Source organism: Lathamus discolor, chromosome 4 (genome assembly GCF_037157495.1).
Source record: "Lathamus discolor isolate bLatDis1 chromosome 4, bLatDis1.hap1, whole genome shotgun sequence".
Classification (NCBI taxonomy): Eukaryota; Metazoa; Chordata; class Aves; order Psittaciformes; family Psittacidae; genus Lathamus; species Lathamus discolor.
In genome coordinates, this window is record NC_088887.1 from 39,410,922 (window position 1) to 39,437,691 (window position 26,770).

Sequence of the window (26,770 nt, forward strand, 5' to 3'; positions counted from 1 at the left end):
AGTCATACTGAATTTTCTCTTTCAGTGTGTTTCAGGTGACACCCATTAGAAAGACTCTCAGCTTGATGGAGCATGCCAGGTTTTATAGGTGCTACCTGCAGTTTTACAAGAAAGCCAAACAGACTTGTATCTTCCTGAAAATAAGTTTCATATTTAGGACACAGTTTGCCCATTCCTCTTAGTATAATATGTACTGTTTCAATTTTCTGAAAATGCAAATGTCACCATCAGATCAGGTATCACCTCAAGCATGAGAGTCCTAATCTGTAACTTCTTGCCTCTAGGCGTGATGAACATTCACCCACCTCTCTCTGCCAGCACAATGGAAGTGATTTCTTTTACCAAATGTTACATACTGTAACAGCATGCACATTAGTACACTGGGTACTTATGTATGAATTGTTCCATTTCTTGACTGAGTGGTATTTAAATACCACTGTATTTAACCACTGGGACAATTTGTACCTCTCTGCCCTTACTCCTGTCGTGGTTTAAACCAATCCACACTGGTCGTCCACTCAAACCCCCCCCCCCCACTCCCGGAGGGATGGGGAGGAGAATCACGAGAATGTAACTCCCACGGGCTGAGATAAGAACAGCCCAGTGACTAAGGTATAACACAAATCACTGCTGCTACCGCCAATGATAATATTGATAAGAGAAAATAACAAGAGAATACGATACCACCGCCGAACGAGTTCGACCCCCCCGAAGAGACAGAGCCTGCCCTTCCGGGTAACTCCCAGTTACCTCTCCGGGCATGACGTGCTGTGGTATGGAATACCAATTTGGCTGGCTTGGGTCAGGTGTCCTGTCTCTGCTTCCTCCCGGCCTGCCCTCGTCCCCAGCAGAGCATGAGACTCACAAAGTCCTTGGCCAGAATAAACATTACTTAGCAACAATTAAAAACAATCGGTGTTGTCAGCTCTCTGCCCAGGCTGGAAGTCAAAACACAGAGCTTGCACCAGTTACTAAGAAGGAGCAAAACGGCTCCTGGTAAACCCAGGACACTCCACAGCATCCTTCTCTTCAGCATACCATTTCAAGGTGCCAGTTGCTCTTCAGGACTGACACTCCATACACAGATATACTGAGAAAAATTGGGTCAGACAAAATATAATTCAATGCAGCCATTAAAAAAGCAGAGACAAAAAAAACCCACAGACCCTTTCACGAAAGTGTCAGATGTGCCTCCTGATTTCACTGCAGTTAAATTCTTTGCTTCTTTGATGAGGACTTCTAATATACCTCCAGATGGCACATGAGAGTCTCCCTTTTTTCCTTTTTTAAAGCTCTTCTTTCCTATATATAGAATAGAGTTGAAACATTATCATCAGAAATTATACATACACTACAAGACTGATTTGGAAGTGTAAACTGACTTTCTAGATTTATTATTTTTTTTTTTATCATTTACTGCAATGGAGTTAAACTATTCCTTATGAAGAGATTCTGATTATCCCTATGGCTAGAGAAACTAAGTAAGGCAGGGCAGAAAAGTCACTCCATATGTGATAAAGAACTTGACCACATAAGTAGCTAGTCCTTCTTGGACACAACAGGGTGCCCTATGTGTCCAAATGTCAGTCTTCATGGATCACTATGTTGAACACAATAAACTACATGTCCTGTAAGTCCCACCCCCTTTTCAGAATCCACTGCCATGACCGATATTAAGACACATCACAATCAAGGTATGAAACCTCTTTTTCAGGGCTTAAAATGCAGAAATACACCATATGTATGCAATGTGTAAGGACGCACTGCTCCTCAGAGACCACGCAAAGAACCTGGAGCTCCCTAGCACGCTACTGCCTTTGAACAAGCAGCATGAGGACGCATGCACTTGCCACTGCTGCAGATTCCAAAAGCTTGTCAAGACTTGGACCTGGACCTCTTCAAGAGGGTTCAGAGAAGGGCTACCAAAATGATCAGAGGGCTGGAGCACCTCTCCTATGAGGAAAGGCTGAGAGAGTTGGGCTTGTTCAGACTGGAAAAGAAAAGACTTCAGGGAGACCTTACTTAGGCCTTTCAGTTCTTAAAAGGGGCCTATAAGAAAGATCATTTTGGTAGCCCTTCTCTGGATCCTCTCCAACAGGTCCATGTGTTTCCAGTACTGAGGACCCCAGAAGTGGATGCAGTACTCCAGGTGAGGTATCACCAGAGCACAGTAGAAGGGGAGAAGAATCAGCTCCCTCAACCTGCTGGCCATGTGCTCCTTTGGATGCAGTTCAGGATACAATTGGCCTCCTGGGCTGCAGGCACACATTGCCAGCTCATGTCCAACCTTTCATCCACCAATACCCCCAAGTCCTTCTCCTCAGGGATACATTCAATCCCTTCATCCCCGAGCCTATATTGATAGTGGGCATTGGCCAGACGCAGGTACAGAACCCTGCAAAATGCACTGATTTTAAAAAACGCAGATAGTGTATAACTGCTTGGGGTTTTTTAGATAGCAATCAGCTTTTCCAAGAGAAAAGCCTGGAATTACTGAGAACAGAGGGAATGTCAGCTGTCAAAAAAAAAAAAAAAAAGGAAATTAAAAGAAAGAAATCTATCTGTCAAATCCTAATACTAAGAAGCAGTACTGTCAATAAGACAGTGATATACTCATGTCTGGTATATCCACGTACACTCAGTTACTAACAATAGTGTTAGTAACTATTTCTCCCTATTCATTGCTGATGAAAATGGCTTACCCCAAAGAACTCAAATAATATTTCACAGGACTGAATTGCAGCAGCAATACAGTAACATTGAGCAGAGGTAAAGCAGTGTGAAAAAAGGGAAGATGGATATAAAAAAATGTGAAGACAGGTAAACTTAAGGAAAATTCAGCATGAAGTGGGTGAAGTCTATTACGTTGATCAGTTACACACAGTGTATAACCAGCTGAACAAAGAACATACAGACTATGATGTAGATAACATTTCTACGTGGCTGCTTTCAATCATGTTATCTAATGTATCCTTTTCTTTTAATTAGGTCACAGTCATGCACTAACACTTGACTGCACACTCCCCTTCTCTAAGTGCAATGTAAGAGAAGAAGATGGAGCAGGAAAAACATATGGTTCAGAATTTCCACAGATTAAGACAACTAGCATATTTAAGCATGATTTCAATTTTCACTAATACCATTACTTCACCCTAGGTGAGGATTTTTAATACATGGAGGGATGTAATCATGCTGCCACTGATGTCTGTTTTACCTTGAAACTGCCCTAGAGGAAGCATTAGATTTCTGTCTGGGGGGATGTAACGTAGAACAACTGTCAGTTCTCCTTTATATTGAAGCCCGACATCTGTCACAACCTCCATCTGAGAAGAGAAAAAACAAATAGAAATCCAGCTAAGGTCAATCACTCACCTTCTTTTGATTTTAATTTTGTTGTACCAATTTCATGTTTAAATGCCTTCTCAGACATATCAAGACATGCCAGCCCATTTTCAGATAATTAAGCACTCCAGACTGAATGCAGTTATATTTGAGAAAACTTTTTCACCGAAGGAATACAAACTCTCAGAAGAACATAGCCATGTGAACACATTGTTCAGTGAACATACAGAGGAGAGAGGAATCTAGCATGAGTGAATAAGTGAAGCAAACAAACAGAAAAAAACCCTAAAGCTTATGTCCGGACATATAAGCTGTAGCTAATTTAAGGTGACATTCAGCTCTTATCTTCCTCAATCAAAACTGTAAACTGTAATCTGTTTCTTGTATTTTAGATGAGTCACTCCTGAGTCACTGTTGGAATAGAGGTATGGGGAATGAAGGCGAGGGAAGGAAACAGTTCAGCTCTGAAAGAGAACTTTCTGAAAACTTATTCTCAGTGTCCTTTTCTACACAACTGCTATCTCTGCATCTTTTTGTTTTGTAAGTATTTGAAATTTGCCCAGAAAGAATGCATTCAGTGCTCTTCAAGGCATCTTTGTTATAAAAACATTAGGCCTTCACTGACATATGCTGAATTTCAATTCCCATTGTAAGTGGGAAACTACATTTTATAAACAGATGCAGCACAGAGAGAACATGTTATTCCAGTTCAAACTCACTTCTACAAAAATCAGTTGCAGTGAAAAATAGGAGTCTTGCACATTTGCGTTAGCGATCTGGTCCATGAAGAACTCCAGCATACCCTAACCTTGCTCAGTGATGCCCGCTAATGGACATGGGACTACTCCGTTGTTTACATTTCTGTACATGCTTCAGTGCTTAGGTTTGGGTATAAATAAACAAATCTTCTTGATATCTTAACAGGGACAAAGCACATGTATTGAGGCAGAGGACCCTTGGGATACATGCCAAGGCACCATACAAGCCTTTAAAGTATGCTTATAGACATGTCTGATCTGTCTCCAAGATGCATTCAGCTTGTTTCCTGACTCCTCAGGAAGGGTTAAATTCTATTATTAAGAGAAAACAGAAAAAATATGCCTGCACCAGAAATACATATGGTACATACGTAGAGTTGGCACTGCCTTCATACCATAGATTCCAGTCTAAGGCACTACACATGTTTAGTGTGGCTAAGCCTGGACACAAACACGAGACAGGGAACAAAGCAATTTTAGTAATAATAACACTGCTCTTTTGTGACTTTGAAGCACTTTTACAGCAACAGGAATTCCTGTGCCAACTGAGAAAAACTGCCTCTTCCCACCAGCGTCTGATGCCAGTTGCTACAAGAGAGGACAAAAGAAAACCTGTAGTACATGGCTGTGGAATAATTTCCACAATACTTAAATCTTGCCAGTCAGGCGGATCATTTATGGTCTAAACTGAGCAAGTTTAGGATCAGATCTCCCATAAAGACAGCAAGGATTATTTTTTTCTGTTCTACTTGTGGACAAGCGATGGTGTAAGTTTTTTGCATCAGTAACAATTTGTCATCCTCTCCCCCCAAACACACATGGCTCTCCCCCCTCTTTAAGCACAGACCTATTTTCTCTTCTTTTTCCAATTTAACCACACGTCTCTTCAAAACAGACATCCAATGCTCATAGAAAAAAAAGGTCTTAATATCTCCAACCTTTTCACTAAAGCAGCTAAATGATTCATGACAGAACAAATAAAGTCCTGTAATATAACATGGGAAATGTTTGACTGGCATTCCTGTCTCCATCAGGCAGTTCATACGGGAGAACACCATGTAATGTGCATGTGTATTAACCTGCGGTTTGTTTTTTTTTTTTTTTTAATTCAAAACACAATAATTTATATTTTTTAAAAATATTATCTTTGCTGATCAAAAATCTTAGCAGTGTTTTAAGTTTAGAAACATTATTTCTAACTTAGGGGACAGTCAAGGCCAATTCTGTGTTTGCTTTCTTCAGTAAAGAAAGAACTAATTTTAAAATCCTTTTTGGAAGTAACCAGACAACACCTTCCAGCTGGAATGACTGAAATGTTTAGCACCTCGTTTCTTTCCTGAGCAGGAAACCTTCATGGCAGCCTTTTTTTTTTTTTCCTCTGTCAGGATTAAAAGAAACCACCCATACACACAAAAATCCCCAGAGATTGAAATAAAATTATAGAGATTACTACACGATAAGAAGCTCAATTTCAGACCAACATTGCATATTTACTGCAAGCAAAATGAATACTAGATGTGTATCTTATTGTTGTGGGTGGGTACTAAATAAGAGCAACATCTGATACCAGCCAGAGCTATGCCAGCGTTGTAGTAGACATTTTGTAGTTCAAGAGCAGATCCAACAAAAAGTACCTTGCATGAAGTGAGCTTGTGAGGAGCATGGTATCCTGGCCTGGACACAGTGCTGACTGAAATGTGTTTGCCATCATTATTCACTTTCTCTTCCTGGTCCCACCTTTTCTGGACCACAACGGAAGAGCTGGTGGAAACCCTTACTAACAAAGCTGATCTAGGAAATTGGGAATTATCTTTGCCATTTTTAAAGTCCAAGGTGTGTAAGTTGTCAAAGAGGAGACCACACCTTTGCCAAAGCAGGGAGTGCCCTAGACACAGAAGTCATCCTATTGATTTGCCTGCTGCTAAGCTTTATTTTGTACCTTTCCTAGTTAAGATGAATAAGAGATAGGGAAGTCTTTTTTGTCACAGCTGAAAGGTGTAAAGCAGTCTGAGCAGAAACAAAGGAAGATCTGTTTCCTTAATAAACTGTTAAGGGTTAGATAGGGAGGAGTGGTAGAAAAGTCCTCTGATTTATATGCTATTTTAAAAAGTTAATTTCTTTATTAGGTCATTTATCTGCTGTGGTTTGTTAGAAGAAGAACTTATAGTTTAGTTATGAAACAAAAAAAACCCCACCTTTTAAGTAGCCAATCGTGTGAAGATTTTATGCAGACTTTAAAACCAGTATGTTTTAGTTGAATAAAGAACAAAGATAATATTTTTATTGCCATATTAGACACTCATAATGCCCGATTTTATAAACGCATTCCAAAGGAAAACTAACGAAGACTTGCTAAATTTGCTTTGCAACATTTTCACCGGCCGCTGGAAACCCTTACCTTGGGCTGGAGCACAAACCACTCATCGCCCTGATTTTCAAAGTTCCAGGAATCAAATGGAATTTCCACCTCCCCAAGGAAGCTGTTTCGTCCAAATCTGTCATAGTGCCAGACAGAAAGCTGCAGGGTCCTGGTTTCTAGCTGTGTGTGACTGATGACATACTACCAAGAGAAAAAGAAACTCTCAGAATTAGCAGAAATAATAGTTTCCATGGAGCCTTTTACAACTCTAGCTCAATTTCATGAAGCCGACAGCAGCTAACAAATGAAGCATGAAAGAGAGATTTGTTTTCTTTGCAAGCAAAATCGATGGAGCCAGAAAGCTCATAATGTAAATGTTAAATCTCTTTTCTTTGCAGTAGGCATCCTATGGTCATTAATGTTACTATCATGACTGTGGTTTTTTTCTGTATTATTTACTGAGTATTTATTACTATAAAGTAAATGATGATGCTTATAACTATGATGCTGTTAATTCCTGATGAGTTATGTAAAAACAGCAGATCAATATCAAAGTTTAGTTTATAAGAAACCCCACTGATTCTTTCATCTCTACAAAGACAGCTTGCTGTACACAACTTTCTAGAAATGGCATCCTCTCCTTTTCAACTGTATCTTTGCAAGATCAGAAATTGTTCCAAAACCAACTAAAACTGCATACACCAAGCATATCAGTCTTTGTAACCATTGTTGGTTTTGAAAGCCATTAAAAAACTCCTCTAAAAAAACATTATATTGTAGCAAATACACAGAAAATTATAAACATCTGGAATTCTAGCTCTGTATAATCTGCTTTTAGCAAAAGGCATATTAACTCCCTGAAATTCGCTCTTCTCCTGGTGTTAGCTGAAGAGACCCAGATGTCTTCTTTCTGCATTAGGAACAATGTATGGACACAGACACATTCTTCAAAAGCTGAAACAGTCAAGTCAGTTGGCAATCCACGTATAGATATGCCTACAATGCTTAAACTAAATGCCAACAGTTCACTCTAAGAGATGTCATATTCAGCAATAACGGAATACAAGTCAAAGAGGGAAGATACAGACGGATTTAATTATTTCAGTTCTATTTTAACAGTAGTTACAGCTGGGACGTACAGACATAGCCCTTGCTTACCTACCCACGATGCAAGTAAGCCCTCTTTGTTGCAATTCACATTTTTAGCAAGCTGCTAGGTCCTATCCTCGCTGAGTTCCTACCAGCAAACATGATCAGTGCTATCTTTGTTGATGAACAGAATCTAGCAGTTTTTTTACCCAGTTCAGGCAAGTCTGAACTTCACTATAAACCATTTAAAAATGAGGCTGTACGAGACACTCTCCCTTGGCACGCAGTCTGGCCAGACCAAGCGTGTGTGCCTGCAAAATGGTTTGTAGCCAGGTTAAGCCAAGTATACTGGCCAGGGAACATCTAAGAAACTTATTTAAAACACCACTGAAATTGGGGCATGGGGGCGGGGATGGGGTCGGATGGGGACGGGATGGACAGGGATCAGGAGAAACCAGAAAGAGTTTCTGGCCTCATGACTGCCAGCTGAGAGAACTCTCATCTATTGACAGGAAAGGGGAATCACCAGGAGCCTTCTGCTTCAGGTGCCAGACAGGCAGTGACCTGAGCAGAAACTGCCATTCCCACCTGCACCACAGAGCCAAGGAGGTGAATGAACAACTTGTGAAGAGCTCAAAATAGTTCTCCCTCTGTAGAGGACATGGGTAAAAGGCAAGGAAGGAAAGAGCCTGGGGCGTTGTGTGCCACCAGTTCTCAAGGAAGTATCTGTCATTGCCTTTTGCAACAGAAAATGAACTTCACCACAGCTTTTTAGGAAGGCAGGTAGTGAAGCCATTGTTGGCATTTTCTTACTAAAATCAATTCTGCTTTGAAAATTAATTCAAGCCTCCAGAGGAATTCAGATCTTACTGAGTTTGTTGTCTCTTCAAAACCAGTTCAATGGGAAGTTTTAAGCTACTTTTACTTCAGCATCAGTTGCTAACTTAGGGTGCACAAAATCTTTCAAGTGCTTTTAGCAGCTCTGCTCTCAGGTGCCATGGGAACATCAGCAGTTTAGAAAAAGATATATGGAAACTAATAGAAGTTTCACCTGTAAAGGGGAGAATCAACAAAAACACTTCCTCAGTGCTGAAAGCCAGGGATTACAACTCGCAGGATTACTTGATGTGTTTGCTTAAATACCTTTCCTTTTGAGGTCTCTCTCCCAAACTCTAATCCTTGTACTGGAACGCATATAGGAAATGCCTGTAAGCACAAGTGGAACATTCATCACAGCTTGAGAGAAGACCCTGTTCTCACCTTCAGCGTTTCATTAAATTCTGGATTGGTGCTGTTACTTTTAATTTTGGTCTTGCGTTTGCTTTGGCGGGACTTATCAGGCAAAAGGTACGCTTTGATGTATCTGCAGATGAAGCAGGAAATTATTAGCAAGGAATCAAAATGACCAGTTTGAGCAAAGACCCGACACTGCTGCATCAGCAACACGTACAAGGAAATTAATTCTTGCAGTCTAAACAACGTACCCATGTAACAGAGAATGTATGAAACATGGAAAGATATGGTCTTTATCTAAAAACATAGCAATGTTAGTCAGATAGGATCAGAATAACAGAAGACAGAGCTAAATTAATTTACTCATTCTCAGAAATGCAGAAAGCTTTCCGAACACTTTCCATGTTGTAGTATATGATTACAGACTGGTTATGTATGACAACACTGAAAATAAAAGAGAAAGAAAAATTTTACACCTTGCTTACTACAGGATTAGAGACACTAGTTATTACTTTCTGAGGAGAAAATGCACATATCATACTGAGAACTACAATGAAAAGCTCAGAAAATGGTCCTTGCAAAGTGAATCTATGGGTGCATGAAACCAAAACTGTCTCTATCCCTCCCTCCCTCCGAAACATCATTCCTCTCATATACATTATTTTTTATTCTAGAAGAAATCAGTTCAGCCTCCCTAATCCTTCATATTTTTTGCCCTTTTACTATCAAACAGGTTAATATAAGTAATTTTATTGTTTCCCCGGGATAGGCATATGTTCCCTTAAGAAACATACTAAAAATGCATTTCCCACAGGAAATCCCAAACCATCCATCATCAGAATGCTGCTTGTAGCAACTGGATCCTATGAATTCACAGGCTCATATCACAACACCAGACTACAGTGTGTGCAGCAGTCCTAGCAGAGCTTAAGGAAACTTTTCCCTGTGCTTACGGATCAGTCCTCTGCTTCTTCTCATCTGCAATGGCCAGGTTTCTGCAACTTTTCACCAGGATGTTGAGGGCACCTGTTTTGTAGCTGTAATTGATGTTGAGAAGGATTTCACCACTGACCTTCACGTTGCCATAGTCACCAGTTTCACTATACACACTCAGCATGCTGTTAATGCTAGTCTGGAAGGGGACAGAAAAAGGACTTAGAGGCTAAAACAAATTACTCTTTCAAGAACCTGCTTTTATTCATATAGCAACAGCCTTGCAATATTATCACACTTGTTAGGACTTGCTGTGAAAACAGATATACCATAGAACAGAAATTTCATCATTTGATGTAAAAGGGAATAAGAACTAGAATTAATAAGTGTCTAGACAGTTGATGTTTTTCCATGCAGGACTCAAACCTATTTATAAACATGACTAAATCTAAAGTACTACAGCGTAATTCATGCATGAACTGAAGAGCAGACAAGCTACATGAATTGTAAATTCACATGAGTTCCAAGCAGAAAAAAAAAAATCACCTGTTTGGCTCAGCTGTTCACCTAATTTTTACTGAGTCTCATCAGACATCTGCTGACAGAACCACTAGAAAAAGTTCTAAGGAAGCTTCCCATATATGGAGACAGTCTAAAACCACATCTGTCTAAAGCAACACCTACTTCTCATTAGCAATTCTACAAGAATGAGCAAAATTCAACAGGCAGCATTTCTGCAACTGCCCTAAAGCCAAAATGTTCGGCAATAATGCCACAAATTTTTTCCACTGCAAAGTAATTAGCACCCCTCAATCTCTTTTTTCACTCACACCATGCAGAGTATTGCTACGAGATGTCCTTTACCAGAAGATTACCATTAATAAAGACCTAAGTATTTTTAAACCAGAGCAATACTCACACTGCCAAAAGGCATTTGAGAAATCTGGTGCACGTTTTCTTTTGAGTCACTGAACAAAATTGCTCAAAAATTTCTGTAACTACCTAAATCCTGAGACACAGGAGCCTTGCAAGACACACAGGTGTAGTCTTCAAAAAACAAAAAGAAAAAAAAAGAGGGGAAAAAAAGGGGAAAAAAAGAGAGAGAAACCTTAAGAGTAAGCTAAGCAGAGGACTCAGGAGAACTCACAGTATCACCGTCTGTTTCAGGAACATTTAAATATGTCCATTTTCTGTCAGAGCCTTCTGGGGAGTTCTTTAATGAAGGCAGTACAAAAGAGCAAGAGAAAAAAAGCATTAGATAGCTGCGATAAGAAAGAGTAAGTACAGTAATAAATCTTTACCTATACAGACAGGTAAAAGAAGTTTGTATTGCAAAGCCGCAGCGAGAAAGGAGAAAGTGTCACCATATCAGAGAAGTACTAAGTGCTTTCCCTATACTTCAAGTATCAAAGGACACATGGCTTTAATAGAAATTTAAAGCACATGCTAATTAAATAGAAATTAATCATCTGCTGTATCAAAACAAGTTATATTTTAGAACACCAACCTTACAGATTTGGATTTGTACTGGACTGCATTTGGATTTGTCCTCATTTATGCCTGCATGAAGTCAGCCCTCTCTTAAGCTAGTCAAAAGCTAAGCATTCATATTTTTGCCGGATTGGTGCCCTTGTGAGAAATTGCAGTTTCCCCGTGGAGTTTGTAACAACAAATGAAAAATGCACACAAATGTTGAAACAAGTCACTCTTCGGGGAAAAAAACACAGTAAAAGAATAGTGGGGGAATCATTTTTTCCCCTTTGCTTGCTAGGGCAGTATCCGGAAATGTCACTGGTGACCTCAAGGGAAACTGCATCTTGATAGTCCTTCTTCTTTATCAGCTGCTGAGAGGAAGGGAGACCACAGTCAAGGGGAAGAGCCACACATAAAGAATTGGTCTGTGGCAAAACTCCGTTCTCCCAGGACTTTGCCTAAGGGCCCTGCGCCACGGAAAGCTGGAGGGATAAGCAGGCCTGTGTCAATACGACACAGACATGAAAAACAGAACAAGCAGTCATTACCCAAAAAGTCAATTTTATACACCATGTAGGAATAAAAAACAGGAAAAAAACATTTTGCGGTTTGTGAGTTTTGGTCTTGTTCAGGCTTTGAGGTTTTTTGCCTTTTTTTTTGTGTGGGTCATTTTTGTTTGTTTGTTGGGGTTTTTTTCTGGTTTTTTTTTTTTTTTTTGGTGGGTTTTTTTGCTGTTTTGTTTTGGTTTTGGGGTTTTTTTGTATTTCTGCTGTCCTCCTTCATCCTTACTTTTAAAAATAAATAAATAAATAAATAAAAAGAAAAAAACTTTTAAAAAAAGAAAAAAAAAAAAAGGAAAATCCTTGGTATAATTGGCTGAAATTCCATGAGCAGGACTGGTTAAAATTACTGGAGAATTAGCAACACACACCAACAAATGTGTCATATTTCCTCCTATTCCTCAAACTTTGAGCTGAATTCCTGCCTTTACCATTTATGCATTTCTGTCTCTAGCATACCTGAAAATGGGTATACTTGGAAATTGTTGGTGAACTTAACAGTCCCTGTACGTGCTCCAACATGCCTAAACTATCCCTGCAACAGAAAAGCAAAAATTTGTGTGCCCCCTTCAGAAAAACAAAGTTATGCCAACACGAGAAGGTAAATGAGGTTTTCTCTACTAAACCCAAATACTCTTCTTCTTGATCTTTAGGTAAGCAGGCAATGAGGGATAAGTGATTGGGAGAACAAAAACAAACAACCAAAACCCAGAAAGTCCTAAACAAATAGATGACCTCTGACCCTAAAATTTGTGCAAACACAATTTCTGAATTGCTTTCAAACCACAAACAAAATTACACAAATTTAGTAGAAGTATTTTATACACTTCACCTTTTCCACCACAGATTCTCTTCTGTGGCATTTACACTGGACATTATATATGCTGAATGGAATGTTCTTATGAAACCTATTAGTTTTCCAGTTTCATAGGTAGTAAACAACCACCAAATATGGATGATGTGGAGCCTTATTTTAGTACCTCACTAAGACTTATATTTGTTTTGCATCATATCTTACTGCTGCAGTAAGGCACTGGAACAATTCAGTATTACTGATAGGATGGGTCTTGACAACACCACATTAATATGTGTAGGAGAGGAATCAGTGAAGGATGCAGGGAGATCTAAATACACCGTTCATATACTAGCTTTGGAAAACACAAAGTAAAATACCCTAATACTGAGATACAGTTCGTGTTCAATGTAATTTCCATTTCAGCTCCCTCGTGTTACAGGCAGATTTCAAATGTCTTCACCCTTTGAGACCTTTCTTCCTTCATCTCAAATGCCCATGAGTACTCATACTATAGTCGAAATTCTCATATTCAAAAAAAGAAAAACAAACCCAAACCTCCCAAAAATCCAAAACCTCCATGCAGTTAGAATCTACTATTAATTAATAACACTGTTTCAGTGTGACTTAATACTACACAGTAATTTGACAGTTGAGTATGTGAAATAAATCCATACAGTGCATAAGGCTCAAAGGCTTACAACAAGTAGGCTAAAAGCAAAACTAAGAGAGAGGGGATCACTAGTAACTAGTAACACACACTAAAGGGGAATACAAAAAGAACCTGTAAAATTCACTGGATTTTGCAGGGAGAAGCAGCTTTGCCATTCGCAACTTTGTCACTAATGCAGCATGCAGTGACATTGAAAATCATGTCATGGTGAGCACAGAGAAATGAGTGCACTGAGATGTGAGATTATTTCAAACCTACAGAACTGGAAAAGCTGTGCTCTGCTTAAGAAAAAGGTCAAAGGGAAATCTACAGCAAAGGACAAGACCCAATGCACAAACAGAATGCTGCCTACAGCACATAGAGGGAATGCAGTTCCTCAATTCATGGCCTGAATGGAGAAAACACTTAAGCACCTGCAACCCTCATACCAATATTCAGAGGAAATAAAAATAATTCTGCCTATAAAATCCATGGGACCAGCAAGCATTGGAGGCAGTGTCATATGAGAGAGTCATAGTCAACCTCAGGTAAATGGGTCTAATCAGACCAGTGCCAAGAGGCTACATTTGCTCAAGTCTGATTTGGTGTTAACTGACACAAGTGTCTGTTGTGTCTGTTTCTGTGAACTGCATGTTCCAGAAGGGAAAAGGGTCTGGCCAGATCTAAGTTACCAAAATGCACTGTGTCAGCAATTTTCTCAACCCTTTTTCCTCTCCAAGTAAGCCAAGCTTGGGTTTGGCCAAATCCATTTCTTTGGGATCAAGAACTTAAGTAGGCATTCCCTGGGCCCTGCTTGCATGGGGACTAGCGGGGACGCAGTCTAGAAAAGGCAGCTCATTGGTTATTGTCATGGACCAACTTCTCTCTTCCTTTTTAGCATACAGACTCCTCACCTCTCTTCATCCTCTTCAACCCTCTCATCTTCTATCTGGAGTTTTTCTGACGCTCTGTATGCTGACCAGAGCTATTCTTAGACACAAGTCTTGCAGAAGACTGGCCAGAAAGGGCTCCATGACATTCCTGAAGATGCTATCAGTTGCCTACATCCTAAGTGTGAGATACCAAAAATGCTGTACACAGTCATAAACTAGACATGTTAAAGGCTACTTTTATAATCTGATTTCTTTCTCAATGAAAAACAGACTACATAATCAACTGCATAAGGCTTGTTATATCCATTTTGCTGCATCTCAAGCAACCTGAAAATGTACCCATCCTTTTAAAGCTAACATAAAGTCGCAACAGTTAGACAATTGCAAGACTTGGGCATCTGATTTACAGTATATAGCCTGTGGATACTGACAAGAAACAAAAGGATGTATCAGAAAAGTACTGCAACTATTGCAGAAGGTAGAAAAGTCATCACCAACCAAAATCCCCAAGTACCTCCTTCCACACTCTAAAGAAAAATACTTTTCAGATGTGGGTGGCATAGTAATCGTGTAATGAAGAATAGAAGAAGCTGGGCTGAGGGATGGACAATGATGCCACAGAAGTGATGTGTGCAGACACACAGACAAGTATTTGTGTCCCAAGAACCTAAACAACCAGAAGGTGCTTTGAGATGGAAGATCCCACCACAGCATTGTTCATTTCAAGTAGAATAAGTGCTCCTCTGCAAAGCTGAGCAGTCACATACTGCAAACACCTATGTTTTGCCTTTTCCAAAAATGTCAGCTTGGTAGTAAATTAAGCATGTGAGGAAATTTGCTGATGAGTATGCAAAGTTGCTTCCTCTTTGATGTGCTGCACAGAACAGCATTAAAAATGCAATAGAAAAACTATCTACATGCTAAAGGATGTTTCTCAAGTGCAGGATGAAAGATGATGTGCTGCAAAGTAACATGAAGTTAAAACTCCTTTTTGGAGGAACAGTGGTCATTTGTGGAAGAAAAAGCATATGTTGTTTACCCAAGATCTTACTGTTGATAATCCACTTGTCAAATGCCCGTGTTTCCTTGAATAACTAGAAGCCACTACGTCACCAATATCTTCTTCTGTCTCATCCAGATAATGCTAAATGACAAACAGGCATTTTAGTCATCATGTTCAGCCTCTGCCACTCAGTTTTGTTTCATATATTTTCCACTTTTGGAAGACAGTGCAGAATGCATTCAAAATTCTAATCGCTAGAGGAATTTCATATTACATTTTTCACATCTTTGCATATCCACACAGCATAAGGGGAAAAGTTGCTGTTCTGGTTTTAGGGTTCAATTGCTTGAGAACTGAAAAACTTGAAATACATATTTCATATCTTATTCTGGAGATGCACATCTTTGCATAGCCAGCAATTCTGCACATAAACAAAACCCACTTCCATACCTACTAACAATCCCATGTGAAATACCTTATTCTACTTACTACTATTTGCATTCAGGAATTCAGGTTTGGAAATCTTAGAGGGAAACTGTGAGAATTTTTCAAATCTGAACAAAATAAATGAGTGAATTAAGGTCCAGTACCGGGGGCCCAAAGATCATTGAAACTGGTTTACCTAAAGACATCTGTGGCCAGATGCCACTAGATGATTAATTTCTTGGTTACAGTCCAGGTTATATGTTTCTATGGGACACAATTTGCATTACGTTTGCACCATTTCACACTGTCTTTGGTTTCATGAACACTATCGTTAACACAGACCCACTTTCTAACAGGCAGTGCTGAAAGCCCTGCGTTATTGTCAAACGACATGGGAAAAAGCTTGCTTGGCCATCATACACACTGAATATATTTAAGGTGTGAACAAAAATCCAGTTGATGTGCCTATTTTAAAAATAACTAAATCCCTGTGTTACTTGAATAACTAAAAAAAGATGTGAGGAAATCAATAATTGCACAGCTTCATATGTATGCTTGAGTTTTAATAAACAAGACAGAACTGTAACATCTTTAGTTCATATACAGAAAAAAATATTTGAACACATCAATAGAGTAAAATTTAAAAAGTGAATTAAAATCTAGTTGATGGTCCTAATAGGACTGTTCACCTGAAGTAAAAGTTACAGGATAAGACCCCAACAGACAATTATCATCCTATTAAGCGTAGCTTGGAAGCTTCAAGCATTTCCTTTAGCCTTATGGAATGCATTTTGGAAGACTCTGCTTCTAGTTGTAGTGGAAGTCAAATGTTCAACTGCCTTATGTCTGCTTTAAAACCTTATAAATCTCATGTGGTAAGCCACCTCACTCTGTTGCTTTGTGGCTCTCATTCTCTTAATCTAAACAGCAAAGTATTGTATTCAAACTCAGGAGAGTTCTACGCTAATCAGGAAAAACAGAGCAGAGAGGAAATGCTGCTGGAGAGCTGAACTGTCACAGTTACGCCAAGATCTGCAGAGCATTTTTCATTAGCAAATATACAACTAGCTGTTGCATCTCTTCTCCTTTGCTCCAGTGACTGAACTGAAATAAAAGCATATGAAAGTGATGCAAAATTTTCTATTACTACTTTCCTACCGTAACTGCATATTTAATATCGAGCAGAGGGAAATCAGGACAAGCCACTTGCTATTTGGTAACAAAATTTACATACTACAGCAAATATTCCTCTTAGCTTCATGTCCTTACAATGAGCTTTCTCTTCTGATCTCTTCTTCTGTTTTATCTATTCAGGGCACTGTTACTACCCCAAAGAAAAAAGAAGTCACATCTATTTTATACTCTACAGAAAAAGTCCATGGAGACCCAGGCACAACAGAGCAAACTATTTCAGGGAGACAGCTGAACCCCAAAAAGTAACACCCCCAAGACCCCTAAAGCAAAAACAAAACACCCCAACCCATCCTTCTTTCCTCACTGACTTCAGAATTCAAGTTTTGTACTCAAGTTTAAAACTTGGCACACGAATACACCCCTTTCTTTCTCACCCGTACCAGAATTGCTGCTTCCTGTTGTAACACATGCAAAACTCCTTCCTTTGCACTGCTGTGTACATTCTTGTGGACTTGCTACATTTTTACTGCTGAATAATTAAATACAAGGCAAAAAATAAACATCTTCGGGCTGGGGTGTTTCAGGTCATGACACTCAAATATTAAGATTCCTGATGTCAGCTAGATGACTACCAATTTTTGTCTGCAAGTAGTCTGCAAGTCTGAAACTAAAAGAATGGTTAATGTTTAACCAATGCTCTTGATCCATTTTGCACTACAGTGATTATGTTTCTTAGGAGGTGTTACAGAACTGCAACTACATAATTGGTTAGTGTTATTAGCTTATTAAAATTAGCACTAGTAGGACATTAATCTTATAGTCTCCTGTGGGGATTATATTATATATATGTGTATATATATATATATATATAATTTATTATTTTTTTTTGCCTCTTACGTTGAGCACCAAATAAACTGAACTCCAGCAGGAATGCAACTTTTATCTCAAAACCCTGTATCCATAACGAATACAGGGCAAGACTCTGAAGGACTCCTGTAAGTCAAACCACCCTAAAATTATGGTAACACTCAAGCTGATGAATGCAATCAATTTATTTCCTAAGACACAGCAAGTGAGAATATGATATATATTTATTATTATAAGAGATCTATGAACCCCATTATGAATTAAATTTAAAGGGGAATTAGCACTCTCACAGACCCTGGAGCAACTAAATCAAGGTTATACCACAAGAGAGATGTACCTTAGCAAAGAAGCAACAAAACTGCTGAGATGCAAGCCGAAAATTCATTCAGAGACAGCAAGAAAGAAAAAGGAAAAAAAAAAAAATCCCTAAGAATAAGAGGAAGACAAAAATCAAAGAACAAAAAACCTCTCTGGATTTAGCGTTCTCTGTTACCTGTCTCGGAAATCCTTAAGTTGTAACTAACCCACCATTTACAACTAGAGCAAAAAACTGATGAAAAGTTACTTAAAGTTTTTATTTTCTTATTTCATGCTTTTCTTCTGCAGTATTTTCCAGCTTTTTAACGAAGGACACATCCTTTTTCTTTGTTGCAATTAAAAAATAAACCACTTACTTTTGAAGTTTTTCTTCCACAGAAATCTAACACACAGGAATGGCCTTTTTTATTTCCTTAAAGATTAACCCAACCAAGGCAATGCTGCAGGCAAATTCTCTGAGCACTTACAATCCAAGAAACAGATGGGAATCCCAAATTGTTGTTTTCCACCAAGCCACAAGTATCAGAGGCTACAAGAAGGGGAGACATCTCCCATGGCTAATGCTCTTCTGAAAAGAGCAGATGGCAGGGAAGAACTATGACAATAGACAAAGTGCATAAACCATAACGCAGAGGACTATGGGTTTTCAAAAGTTATAAGCACAATTCCTGGAACTTCAGAAAAGAGTATAATTAGATTAAGCACTTTTTCAATAACTCTTCTTCCCCTCCCTGCGTATTTAATAAGCTTGGAAATTCTTTCACAGCAACTGTGCACATCTGCAACTCTGCTCTCGTGAGACCTCACTTGGAGTACTGTGTGCAGTTCTGGTGTCCTCAACATCAAAAGGACATAGAACTGTTGGAACAAGTCCAGAGGAGGGCCACGAGGATGATCAGGGGACTGGAGCACCTCGTGTATGAAGACAGGCTGAGAAAGTTGGGGCTGTTCAGCCTGGAGAAGAGAAGGCTGCGTGGAGACCTCACAGCAGCCTTCCAGTACCTGAAGGGGGGCTACAAGGATGCTGGGGATGGACTATTCATTAGGGACTGTAGTGACAGGATAAGGGGCAACAGGTTAAAACTTAAACAGGGGAAGTTTAGATTGGATATAAGGAAGAAGTTCTTTACTGTAAGGGTGGTGAGGCACTGGAATGAGTTGCCCAGGGAAGCTGTGAATGCTCCATCCCTGGCAGTGTTCAAGGCCAGGTTGGACAGAGCCTTGGGTGACATGGTTTAGTGTGAGGTGTCCCTGCCCATGGCAGGGGGGTTGGAACTAAATGATCTCAAGGTCCATTCCAACCCTAACTATTCTATGATTCTATGTGCAGAAGAAAAGAAGGAAGTTATGAATCACATCAAGAAAAGCAGCCTAGAATACATAGAAAAAGGCATGGAGATGTATGACAGAAAACAGTGAACAGGCAAAAGCACCAAGCAACAGCGGCAGAACTAAAAGGGTGGGCTTCATTTGATAAAAATACATATAAGGGAAAAATCCAAACCAAAGACACCAGCCTTTAAAGTACAGTATTTCTCAGCATTAAAATTAAAGAAAGTATGAATTAACAAAACTTCAGAGCATGTGTAATATATGCCTAAAATTTCTTTTCAGGCTAGATTTCTTTCACTTGTGAACTCAAACCCCAGAAAATCAATAACAATCTTTAACCATGACTGTTTAATGGAATCATTCTATAGCCAACATACGCAGAAAATGAAGCTATTTAAAAAAACTCATCACATATTCCTGAAATAGATACATATATATACACACACAGTGCCGATTTCGTAAGTCTGAACAAACAGGATTTCCACCAGATAAACATTTGCATATTTATAACTCACCAGTTCCTGATCTAAGGCACTAGGTACAGATCTGCTTCTTATGCTCAGAGTATCCTCATTTCCTTCAGAGAAAGATTCACTCAAATCTATCTCAGATCGGCTACGATCTGTAAAATAAAAGCAATTAAAACGCTTGCCATAATTTCTACAAAAACATTCAGTTCCACCTTCTACAAACCCAACTGGTTTTTAATAAAAAAAACAAAACAAAAAACCAAAACCCCAAAACATTTTAGGTATCTGTCAGAAACTACAGCATCTCAACACCATGATAAATGGAAAAACATGCTTTCCTGATGCTGTTCAGCCTTCTGGCCAATAATTTTTCTCCTGCCCTATATATCTGCTGTAATTGCCTCCTGTGGATGATACTACAGATCAAGTTTTTTACTTCCTCTGGTAGGCCTATCAGCCTGGAATATTGCCAGATTTACAGTCCAAGCGTTCATGGTGATTACCATATCGCCACCACCACCAAACTCTCCCCAGTGTCCGCTTCAGAATTAAGTGACTAGGGATGGACATAGAAAGTATTTCTGCTATTACTGGTGTTCCCTGTGCAGAAGGGAAGGGGCAGCAAACAAGTCACGAGACCTGCACAAATTTCTTTTAAGTCCTATAGGTCTCTTAGCCATTCGATAGGCACAAAGCATGTAAGATGTCTTGGAGAAAGACCTTAGTCCTCTCCATATTAATCTTCTTTGTAGACTGTTCAATATACTGTGAAAGATCAACCCTGAAGGTAGGAACCTGGAAAGTTTTTAACTGTTAATCTTCTATCTGGGCTATAGATCTCCAGAGCTTAATTTCCTTTCAGATGCCCCAACAAGGAGACAATGAAGAATCCAAGGCTGCCTGCGATTTTGCTCAGTGTTCAGTTGCTTTGGTAACATGAGGCCATTTCTTTTCTACTAGGAAAGTCTTTATTTTATAAGGTAGCAGAAACAAGAGAATTTTCACTACCTAAAGAAGTAGTAGTCTGTAACTTTTCTGCCTGGAGTTGCACCATACAACATTCTCAAATAAACTCTGAATCTTTCAAGTTCTAAAATTTAAGGTGAAGAACATTATGTCCTTTGATCAGCTCTATGCGATACACCACTAGGTTTCTGCTTTGGGCTAAATTCAGGTGAAATGAAGTGAGCCCTGCTGTGTTTTGCAGAGAAACATATATCTGAACCCACTCTGTTAGCCCTATAAGAAGTTGACCGAGTGCCTGGGAGGAGCAGAAGAGCTCAGGGCTTTCCTGCCTCCTATTTCAGACAGAAAAAGAAGGATCTTCACCCACTGTTGCAAAGTGGATCTCGCAGCACCTTCCTAGGCAAGCCTCATTTACCTAACAGCCTCCAATGAAATCAGGTAAATTACAGAGGAATTGATGTTCAGTGCATCACATATAAAAATAAAAGGACATGAAGTCTGTAAGGGAGCTGTTCTCTGACAGCTCATTGTTTTACATATATGCTTGTGGGAAAAGTGGGTGTGAAATGTTACAGCAGGTAGTATCTGCACAGAGTCAACCACATAGAGAATGATTCAACAATGTCCAATTATGAATAAAATCTTGTAACAATTCTAAGAGCATATAACTTACCTAATACTTTGTGCCAAAATTACTGGAATTAAGACTAACTGTATTTTCAAATACAAAACTTGTTAAGTGGTATAAACTTGCTTTGAAAATGGAAGAATTTTCAGAATGAATATGAAGCAGGTTTTGAAATTTAATAATCCCCTGATGATATATGCTGGCAGAAAGAACAAAAAGATTTAATACTTGCCTGACGACAAAGACACCCTAGAAACGGCAATGGAAGGTGCTCCAGATGCTTTCCTACCACGCTTTTTTATTAAATCTTCAGGTACGCTTTCACTTGCTGGAATAATCACACCATTGTCTAAGACAATGTCCTGACCAATAAGAAAAATGCACAACCCATAAATACAAAAAGCAAGCTTATTCACTATCAGCTTAAAAGCATCATTTCCATCAGCCCACAGAACTCTAAAGCTCCTATAGCATTCAGTCTACTACTGAATGCATTTAGATTACAATCTAATGTGTTTTGCTTAGCACAGATCATGCATAAAATCTGCACAAAGATATGTTTCATGCCTACATTCTAAGTTTGCAACTGAAGAATCAGAGCAATGCATTAGGAGTGAAAGGAGGGAAATGGAATACTTCAATCTATTTAAAGTTTACTTAGCTTGGAAATCAAAAGAATAAAAAAAAGGCAAGAAAGTATAAAAACTAATTATTTTTTTATACCAGCATAATAATTTCATTCAGAGTAAACAGAAATGTATTTAAACTAATTAAATTATGCCAGTGTAACCCCTAAATAAAACCAATATGCTTGATACCATTATGGCTATTTACCTTCCTGTAAAGGAACAGCTAACAATATAACTCCATCCAAATTAAATGGATCGGCCTTTTTCAACCAAATCTAATGCACTTGAAATCAAGTCAGTCTGTGGATTAGCAAGCATATAAATAAAACAACTATTAATTTATTTACAGGTCCCAAAGCTGCCCTTCGTATATGCTAACTTACTTCTTATCAGGAAAGACAATATATTAGACCACATATTTGGAAGTTAGAAAAAAAAGTATTTATGCATTCAATAGGGCTCTGACATCAAATGCTTACATACTTTTTTCCAAACTTTAATGGTAAAAACATTACTCTGACTGTAAATTTCACTTTCCTTTTATACTTAAGTCATGGCCACTGGAATAACTTGCTAGTTTAATCCTGATTTCTTAAGGGGGGATGACTGAAATAAGATGGATGTCTCAGTGCACAGCAAAGCAAAGGAGCCGCTTGACAAAGAGGCAGGCTGCCTGGGAACGAAGACAGTGTCTGCTTCTGGCTAGATGCTTATTATGAAACAGCCAAGGCAGCTAGCTCAGTCGTGCTCACCTACATCCCAAGAGGCCTAACAGGTAAGAGGAATCCCACCTTCCATTTTGATAAAGCTTAGAGCACACATTTTGTGTTATGACATAAACAATGCAGAGCCCCAGTGTCCAAACCCAGAAGAACCTCAAGTCAGTACGGTTTCTTGTTCTGCAAGTACTGAGCTTGCAAAGTTTTCCTTAGAAGCCAGCTGGAACATGCTGGACTGTGCATGTTTAAAGTCACATCCTTAGCATCCACAGCACTTACTCAAGGCCCTGAAGTGCCAAAATGCTTACTCCCATCCTTTTGCTTCTCAGTTCAGAATCTGTAACTCATTATGTAATGCTGGACATTAACAGCAATTCTTAGAAAAATGCCTGCCAAACCAGAAACCCCATCACTGATATGACATGACACACTTTGTTCTAGTGAAGAACTTCACTGGTCCCAGCAGAACTAAGGAATAAACAAAATCTTCTCTCTAAGGCTTGTTCTGTCCAGGCTAAAAGGGCTGGTACCAGCCAAGTCATCCTGTTTGGTGTCAGCTCTGCATCAATGTACTTACCCTGCTATAATCTGCAGTCGTGCTGCGCATGCTGAGTGCCGGAGACCTTGGAAGGGAAGGTATGGAAACATTGCCTCTGTTCATGGGACCCACAGCCCCTTTCATATGGCCTGCAGTGGCCTCTGGATCACTGCTGTTCAATGAAAGAGTACTCCCTCTGTGATGGAGAGAAAGTATTAAAATGCTATTGTTTTAAGCAAACCCAAACAACCCATTTAGCATACCACTGCAGTAAAATAGCCATGGTAACAGTTTACTAGAATAACATTGCCCCAGATGAACTGTGTGACTGCAAGGAAATGGTCACCTGGAAAGAAAAACATAGGGAAAGTGAACTACCTTATCCATACAAGTAATACAAGAGTTTTCAGCACTTCTACCATAACTGAAAAAGCCCAAGTGGGTGGCTCTTGTCCAGGCTGCAGAAGCTGCATTTACCCATGAACGTGGCATTGTTCAGGGTCAGGTTGGACAGGGCCTTGAGCAACCTGGTCCTGTGGGAGGTATCCCTGCCCATGACAGTGGTGTTAGAACTAGATGATCTTATTGTCCTTTCGAACCCAAACCATTCTACGTGTCTATGTTCATTTTGCAGTGTTGGGATGTATTCGCACCCCAACAGTAGGTGTGATGACTTGTGTAACACTTCCTTGGTTTAAAGTAAAACTATGGTGACATGACAGTTCTGGCCACTTTCTGCAGCCAATGGTAATGTCAGCAATGTCTCCAGAAAGTCTAAAATACTTGGCTATCTGCTTTCCATCCTCTCCATTAAAAAAAACCCCAACTTGTTCACTGTCTTATTTATATTGCAATAATGACTCTTGACCCAAGCCAATTGTTTCAACCAGCCTGGAAAGCTAGGAAAGCTAGACAAATCTTTTTGCCAGATTTCACGTTAGTAAAAGTGACCAAAAAACCCCCACATCTGTGATCAGTATACCAGAACCCAGCTGCTGTCCAATACCACAATAAACAGAAAGTTTTCCGTGGCACATTTTCCATTAGAAAATACTGACTCAATGTGAATATTGAGAAGGTGTAGGAAGGGTAAGCTGCTGCACTTGACAGTGAAATTTATTTTTAAATGTATTTTGAAATACATTTCCAATTCAAGTTCTCTTTACATTTGAAATTTGCGTTAAACATACAAGATCTCGGTCGATCTCTTCTTTCTCCACAAAGATCAGTTTACACTTTCAATTTTTTTTCACAACTCACAGAAATGTCAAAAAGTCTTGCAGACTGTAACAGTTTCGCATACAGTTCTACTTACTGCTTCAAAATAAACCCAAACTCGTAAATAGGAATTGATGGAGGAATTGTACCCTATTCATATGGAAAATACAGTGTCAGAGGACAATAGCAGTGCAAATTTACTGAAGTAAATTTTTGGAACTGACAGTATATTTTCAGCCAAAAGTGGCTTGCTTAATAATTATTTCAGATTTGCAGGCGTCTTCAGTGTGCTGGACAACAGCTGAATTTCACCCTCGCTTGGTTTAGGCTGTCATCGTGTTTAGAGCAACTGCAGTAAAAATCTTCTCTACCACAATGGAAATTGTCATTAGAACTGCTGTTGAACTGAGAAAAAGCACTCTGCAACACAACAGCTCCTGAATCACTACATTAAGCAGTAAGCACAGGCTCTGAATCCACGTTGGTGGAGTTATTGAAAACAAGGAATACAAGGGAAAACCCCAAACACCAGGGCTGTCTACAGATGTTACACAACCATCATTTTGTATTTTAGTGAGCATATGGTAACTTTTTAACAATTACTATCCTATTTCAGCGGTATATTGACAACATTAGATAAAGCATAATGAACACACTCTTCTGCATGTGCACTTCACATATATACATACCCTGCTACTTTATAATTTGCTGAGACAGTGATCAACAAAGCCTACTAAATGCGCTGTGACTGAATTCTAGTCCTATTAGTTTACACAAAGGTGCAGTTTTGGTGCTGCAAAATAAAATCAAGGTTACTTGGCTGTCATCTGTGTTTTAGCAAAGCTGTTGGACTTAGATGGACACACCTTAATTTCCAAGCCTAACAGTGTATGGAAAGTAGCCAGAATGTTGAAAACCCGACTTTTGCTGCATGCCACTCCACTTCTGATGGACTGTCATGACTTCCTGTTACAAAAATCGTTGTTACTGATTATTTTTTTTCCCTACTGTGTAAGCTAATATAAATCAATAGGAGTGTTCAGAAGTAAGAGAAGGCTGGGATAAAAGATTTGAAAACATGTTACAAAGGGTTCTGCAGGAGGCATCAGTCAGACTTAGCCCCTGCATATCAAACCTGTTAAACAGACCTCTCTTGTACTTATCCTTTATTTCAGTCTGCTTTTAGAGAGAGGTTCAACACATTTTGTATGCATTTTAAGTAGATGAAAAAAGAAAACCATTATAAAACTATGCCAAGCATTTCCAGGTAGCATGCAAGACCTCAGTACGATGAGGTAGTGTGCCTGTGTAGCTAAGCCTGAAATTCCTATACTGTTTCTCCCAGAAGTATCCTGATGCAGCCTCCCAGTTCATTCAGCTGCAAAATCAGTAAACAGGTTTTCTGGAGTTAAAAATAAACCAGTTGAAGAGATGAACTTATGGCCTGGGACTCCCTGTTCTCAGCTCAGTTTGTCTTCTCTTCAACAGAAACTTCTAGAAAGAATAAAAGTTCTTTCTTGGTTTCCTCGCTGCCACGTGAACTACTACCAATTTTGGCAGTGCACCTAAAAAGATGAGGGCAGTTAAAAAACTCAGAAACATGCAGGATAATCTAGGACAGCTACAGTGTCATAAGATGTTGTTATATTCTTTTAATTTGAAACTGAAAATAGTTATGGATGGTGGCCTGGGAAGCTTTGCTGTTATTTTTAATAATTACTACTCAGTTCTGCTGCTTTTAAACCAAGTTTATGCAATATTAAGTAACTTTCTGCAAGAGTTCACCAGAATTAGGACAAGGATGCTTGTGGGAGATCTGTGCTAGTTGCTTTGATGTGCCAGACTGCAGGAAAGTTCTTGTGCAGCTAACCATAAATGAAGCAAAGTGATTTTATTTGTGTGTGATTATTTGGGGTGATAGAATTCAGATAAGCTCTGTGTACACTCTTAGAAGGACAAACAGAATTAAGTTGTCTATAAAAATAGCCTTTATGTTTGATTGCCTTGCTCGTCTTTCACATAAAGCATTAATTTCTAGCTTTTGCCCACAGCCAGGGTGCTGGATTTATTAAATTAGGGGTATTGAGTTGCCTGCCATCTCATCCTCACCTGGCCAAATTGGTGCCCTGTGTCAAAGTACGTAGTAACCCAGCTGTGTTGCTAGGGAATACTTTTGATATGGCACTTTCTAAATATTAGTTTGTGGAAGGATTGAGGAGCAGCTTATATTTCTTAGCAGAAGTATGAAAATTCCTGTCTTGTACATGCATTCAGGGCTAAAAAACAACCTAAAAGGGCTGATACCAGCCAAGTCATTCTTGCTGCGTGTCAGCTGTATTCGGTGTTAGCTCTGCAGCACAGACACCGCATTTCCAGGTTTTTTTCACTTTGAACTTTCACCCATGAAAAGCAAAACAAATCCAGAAAACCAGCACAA

General features: G+C 39.2%; 1 protein-coding gene across 6 annotated transcripts in view; it reads right to left on the reverse strand.

The window, feature by feature from the left end:
• SYTL5 (synaptotagmin like 5) overlaps nucleotides 1-26,770 on the reverse strand; it is an 87,481-nt gene that overhangs the window by 4,095 nt on the left and 56,616 nt on the right. For 5 of the 6 annotated variants that reach the window (XM_065677189.1, XM_065677187.1, XM_065677190.1 and 2 more), the window contains 9 exons: nucleotides 23,155-23,311; nucleotides 21,462-21,591; nucleotides 19,681-19,787; nucleotides 10,862-10,927; nucleotides 9,735-9,913; nucleotides 8,809-8,911; nucleotides 6,499-6,660; nucleotides 3,215-3,323; nucleotides 1,167-1,302 (listed from right to left, as the gene is read on the reverse strand). In XM_065677189.1, the coding sequence (XP_065533261.1) occupies nucleotides 1,167-1,302; nucleotides 3,215-3,323; nucleotides 6,499-6,660; nucleotides 8,809-8,911; nucleotides 9,735-9,913; nucleotides 10,862-10,927; nucleotides 19,681-19,787; nucleotides 21,462-21,591; nucleotides 23,155-23,311 (1,149 nt within the window). The remainder of the gene's footprint in view (nucleotides 1-1,166; nucleotides 1,303-3,214; nucleotides 3,324-6,498; nucleotides 6,661-8,808; nucleotides 8,912-9,734; nucleotides 9,914-10,861; nucleotides 10,928-19,680; nucleotides 19,788-21,461; nucleotides 21,592-23,154; nucleotides 23,312-26,770) is intronic. The other variant, XM_065677192.1, reaches the window with a different exon arrangement.